The 5516-nt window shown below is 48.7% G+C and overlaps 1 protein-coding gene across 10 annotated transcripts in view; it reads left to right on the top strand.

Moving 5' to 3' along the window:
* LOC101990739 (zinc finger protein 226-like) overlaps window positions 1-2312 on the top strand; it is a 36854-nt gene extending 34542 nt beyond the window's left edge. For all 10 annotated transcript variants that reach the window (XM_026786134.1, XM_026786126.1, XM_026786122.1 and 7 more), the window contains one exon: window positions 319-2312. In XM_026786134.1, coding sequence (XP_026641935.1) covers window positions 319-2255 — 1937 coding nt within the window. In that variant the 3' untranslated portion in view covers window positions 2256-2312. The remainder of the gene's footprint in view (window positions 1-318) is intronic.
* The last annotated feature ends 3204 nt before the right edge of the window (window positions 2313-5516 follow it).

The raw sequence follows: 5516 nt of genomic DNA, 5'->3' as shown, positions 1-5516 counted from the left end.
CTGGAATTACAGGGAGTTGTAAGTCCATTAATGTAGGTACCAGAACCCAAACTCAGGTCCTCTGGAGGATCAGCAAGTGCTTTTAAGCACTGCGCCATCTCTCCAGCTATTGTAGCACTGATGGTGCACACCAGACAGTCTGTAAATGGGTTCCACCCAACACTGCGAGTCATCCTTGCTCCACATCTAGGAAGACCTGAGGAAAGGACAAGTGATGTTGTAAGGACAGGGTGACCTTTGCCCTGCGTGGTCTCGTCCATGCCCTTAGTATGGCCTTCTCCTATAACCTGTCTCATCTCTACGACTGCTTTCTTACAGGCAGCAGGAGTGAACATGCGTCGGCTACTACTGGGAGACGTGCACTAAAACACCTTGCCCAGGAAGAGCTGTCTTGCTGGCGCATCTGGACACAGGTTGCGCAGGAATCGACCAGGTGTTTTCAGAGGAGGCGTTCTCAAGCACTGCAAGATGATTCCATTCTGGTTTCTGACAACAACGGCAATACAGGGAATCCCGAAGGAGATAGCTCCAGCTGCCTTGAACATGAAGACTTTTCAGTCTCAAGAACTCATAATTATTGCCAAAATAGGTGTCTGCATAATTCACAGAACCAGAGCAGAAATAAGCCGGTCTGTGTGAAGTGTGACCTGTGTGTGTTTGCAGATTCGAGGAAGAAATCATCGCTTTGTAAGCAGCTTAAAAGCAACAAAGGACAGAAGCCCTACAGATGTGAGAACTGTGGAAAGAGATTCAGCAGTAGCAAGGGTCTCATCATTCACTGCAGAGCTCACAGGGGAGAGAAACCTCATCAGCGTGAGGAGTGTGGGAAAGGCTTCACCCGAAGTGCAGATCTTCATGTCCATTCCCGTGCTCACACCGCAGAGAAGCCCTGTATGCGTAAGGAATATGGGGAAGGCTGCCGCCAGGATTCCAGCCTTCAAGTCCATCAGAATAGGCACACTGAAGAGAAGCAATTCAAATGTGAAACTTGTGGGAAGGGGTACAGTCGGTCCTCGAGGCTTCGTGCCCACCGGAGAGTTCATACTGGAGAGAAATCATACAAATGTGACGTGTGCGGGAAGGGCTTCCGCTATAGTTCAAATCTTAAACAACACCAAGTAACACACACTGGAAAGAAACTGTCTAAGAGTCGGGAGTGTGGGAAAGGCTTCAGTTGTGGGTCGGATCCTGCTTCTCAGAGGGTCCACTCAGAGAAGAAAGTCTACAAGTGTGAAGAGTGTGATAAGAGCTTTAGTCAGCTCATGGATTATCAGTCACACCAGCAAGTTCACACTGGAGAAAAACCACACCAGTGTGAGGTGTGTGGGAAGGGCTTCAGTCGCTTATTTGGCCTTCATTCCCATCAGAGAGTCCACACTGGGGAGAAGCCATACAAGTGTGATATGTGTGGAAAGAGCTTTAGGTACAGTTCTCAGTTCACCTACCATCAGAGATGCCACACTGGAGAGAAACCCTACAAGTGTCAGGAGTGTGGGAAAGGCTTTGGCAGGAGCACAGAACTTCGCCACCATCAAAGGATGCACACAGGAGAGAAACCTCACAAATGTAAGGAGTGTGGAAAGGCCTTCAGTTTGCCCTCCAATCTTCGAGTCCATCTGAACATTCACATGAAGGAGAAACTCTTCAAGTGTCAGGAGTGTGGGAAGGGCTTCAGCCAGCGCTCGCGTCTTCAAGCCCACCAGAGAGTTCACACTGGAGAAAAGCCATACAAGTGTGATGTGTGTGGGAAGGGCTTCAGTCGCTCCTCTGGCCTCCATTACCATCACAGAGTCCACACTGGGGAGAAGCCATACAGGTGTGATGTGTGTGGAAAGGGCTTTATATACAGTTCTCAGTTCACCTACCATCAGAGATACCATGCTGAAGAGAAACCTTTCAGATGTCAGGAGTGTGGGAAATTCTTTGACACCTGCACGGACCTTCGCCACCATCAGAGGGACCACATGGGAAAGAAACCTCACAAATGTAAGGAGTGTGGAAAGGCCTTCCGTTTCCCCTCCAAGCTCCGAGTCCATCTGATTACTCACACGAAGGAGAAACTCTTCAAGTGTCAGGAGTGTGGGGAGGGCTTCAGCCAGCTCTCAAGTCTTCAAACACACCAGAGAGTTCACACTGGAGAAAAGCCGCACAGATGTGACATCTGTGGGAAAGGCTTCAGTCACGGTTCCCGCCTTCAAAACCATAAGAAAATCCACACCCAAGTGTCACGCCCCACCTCGGCCAGCAAGGAATGACGCGACCACCGGAGCTCTTCTTGCAGCAGTTTTCAGGACTTTATTCACAGCAATCTATCTCCTTCTCTCTCTCTCTCTCTCTCTCTTTGACCTCTCTCTTTTTCCTCTCTTTTCTCTTCCCTCTCTCCTTGACCTCCCGGGCAAACCTCTCCTAGCCCTTAAGTAGGCATGGGCTGCCAATCTCGGATTGCCAGGTGGGCACTGCCCATAGGCCCACGCATATGCAAGCAGCTGATGATCATTGTGTGATCAGGCATAAGTCAGACTTTAGCCATAGGAGTTGATTATACATCTCCATCAGGTGTGACACCACGCAGCTCGCTACAGCTCCCCCTTTTGTAACCAAGCTTGAGGGGACTGTACTGCTTCAATAGCCATGAAGGCCTGAATGATCATAACTGCATTGCGATGCTGTGAAACCCTTATGTGACAAATACACCATAGGCATACCAGGGAGGCAAGCACCATTAAGCTTGTTAGGGCTCTTATTCCCGCCCACTCCTTCAGATGATCCATGGAGTGATCCAGGAGGATAGTTCTTCTGCCAGGCTGGTATCCATGTGTGTGGAATCTGCAGTCACCATGGCCACTCGCAGCTTTTCCAGTTTTTCGAATTCACCAGACCAATTACCTAAAAGATACCTAGACAATTCTTTAGATTTTTCATATCACACACAGCCCCAGATACTTCCATTCACAGCCAAGCTGAGCCAATTGCCACAGCCGCGGCTGTGCTTGCGGCAGCAGCAAGGGCAGTCAGAACTGGTAGCAGAGGAGCCAGCACAGAGGAGAGGAAGGGGAGGCAATCTTGCTTCCCCTCCCTGGCTTTCCTCTGCCTGCTCCTGTCATTAGGAGTGGCTTTGCCATGACCCCAGGAGCAGTCAGAAACCACTGCTCCTTCAGCAGTCCCCTAAATAACATTCCCCAGCTGTCATACCTCTGTGGCTCATTTATTCTTGTCAGCTGAGTGTATGGAAGACATCTTCTCCCTCGTGCACCTCTTTGGCTTCCCTAGCAATCCAGCTGATCCTGCTTCTGCTCTGAAAGGGCCCCACTTAAACCATGTTTTAGGGAATTTGGGCATTGTCAATCTCTCTGGCTACTTCCTGCTGAGCGGGGACGTTGCATTTTTATGGTATTTACTACAATCTACTGCCATTTTAGCGACTGGGGAGAGGCGGAGACTTCACTTCCCCACCGAACTGTACCTTGTTCGGTGGCAAAATCTAGATCTTTACCAAGCCTGTCCCAGGATGACACATTAAGATTGCCAGAGACGGCAAACCAAGATGCAATTGTGTCACATTCAGTCAAGAACCTCTCCAATGCGCTCCATAACAGCTCGTTAAGAGCCAGAAAAATCAGGTGTGATGTAGAAGCGCCCATTCTAAAATCCCATTCTTAAACCGTCCACTTTGGTCGTGGCTCTGACTTTAAACCGTCCGCTTTGATCGTGGCTCTGACTTTAAACCGTCCGCTTTGGTCGCGGCCCTATTACCCCCACTCTCCCTTATTCTACCTGCGAGAGCAGAAAACCCGCTTTTTTTCGCGGATCCCCAATCTTTACCTTGAGGATTATCTGGTGCACCCCCTGACTGCAGCAGGTTTGGGCTCCACGGAGAGAGGTTTGGAGGTTCCCCGTACAAGGCCACCACTTGTCACGCCCCACCTCGTCCAGCAAGGAATAACACAACACCCAGAGCTCTTCTTGCAGCAGTTTTCAGGACTTTATTCACAGTAATTATCTCCTTCTCTTTCTCTCTCTCTCTGACCTCTCTCTTTTTCCTCTCTTTTCTCTTCCCTCTCTCCTTGACCTCCCGGGCAAACCTCTCCTAGCCCTTAAGTAGGCATGGGCTGCCAATCCCGGATTGCCAGGTGGGCACTGCCCATAGGCCCACGCATATGCAAGCAGCTGATGATCATTGCGTGATCAGGCATAAGTCAGACTTTAGCCATAGGAGTTGATTATACATCTCCATCAGGCGTGGCACCACGCAGCTCGCTACACCTAAGGAAAGCAGCAGAGCCAGTGTGGTTGTGCATGCCTGTGAACCCAGTGTTGAGGAGGCCAAGGCTGGAAGATAATAGATTTGTGGCCTGCCTTGGCTCCAGAGCATGGCACTTAACTTTTGTGGATGTGTCCATCTACTCCATTAAAATGATAATATACCAGAGTAACACCTAGAACTCATTTTTAGGGAAGAAATACAGGCAGTGGTCATCTTGGCAAGACTGAATGAATACCAGCAATCTTCTTTCAGTGTACTGTGCGCCAAAAGGTACCAGGTGAACCAGCACTCACCAAGTACTGACTTCGGTCTCTCTAACTAACAGTGGGTACTATTTTCACTAAAGCCTAAAGGTGTGGAAAATAAAACTGCTGACTAAGACTTTCTTGTAGCTAAGGACTTATCCTGTGTGTTCTTTTTTTCATGTAGTATGGAGGGTTGCAATGAAAAAGGCTGTACCCATAATGCATCTCTGATCATCAAAGGTAAATTGGTGTCAGCCATAACGGTATGTAAGATGTTCATGGCATCGTCGTTTTGTAATTGGTTGGCCAGCAAATGGACTTTCTGTTTTGCAGTCCAGTGGTAACTCTGCAAGCATCAAGTGAAGAGAGGCAGAATTAGCTATGACTGCTGAACGTTGATCAGGGTATATAAAGTGTGAAAGCTAGATGCGTGTTTTTAGAGAAACAAATGGGGCAGGAAAAGATGGCTCAGTGGGTAAAACAGCTTGCTGGACAAACATGGGAATCTGAGTTTGAATCCCCAGTACCCATGCAAAAAGCTGGGTATGGCCATGTGTAGGTCTGTAATCCTAGTGCTGTGACAAGTGGAGACAGGAGGATTGTTGGGACTTGCTGACTGACCATGTCTCTAGGCAGCAGGGACAATGTGACAGAGCAAGACACCTAAATCATCCTCCAACCTCTAGACACATGCACATGGGCATACATACCTGTTCATGTATGCAGAACATAACATACACCACACACACAAAATACAGATGGTGGGCTGGAGAGACAGTCCAGCAGTAAGAGTATGTGCTCCTGTTTCCACGGACCCGAGTATTGCTACCTGCCCCCACTTCTGGTGGCTCACAACCAAACTGTAGCTCCAGCTCTAGAGGGTCCAATGCTTCCGGCCTCAAGTACATTTGCACATATGTGTGCATGCTCAGTTTAAAGATGAGTCATTTTTAAAAGGTACAGATGTATGGGCTTAGTTATCTCTAGTGAGATTTTAATCGTATACT

Source organism: Microtus ochrogaster, linkage group LG4 (genome assembly GCF_000317375.1).
Source record: "Microtus ochrogaster isolate Prairie Vole_2 linkage group LG4, MicOch1.0, whole genome shotgun sequence".
Classification (NCBI taxonomy): Eukaryota; Metazoa; Chordata; class Mammalia; order Rodentia; family Cricetidae; genus Microtus; species Microtus ochrogaster.
This window is presented reverse-complemented; position numbering and strand designations above follow the sequence as displayed.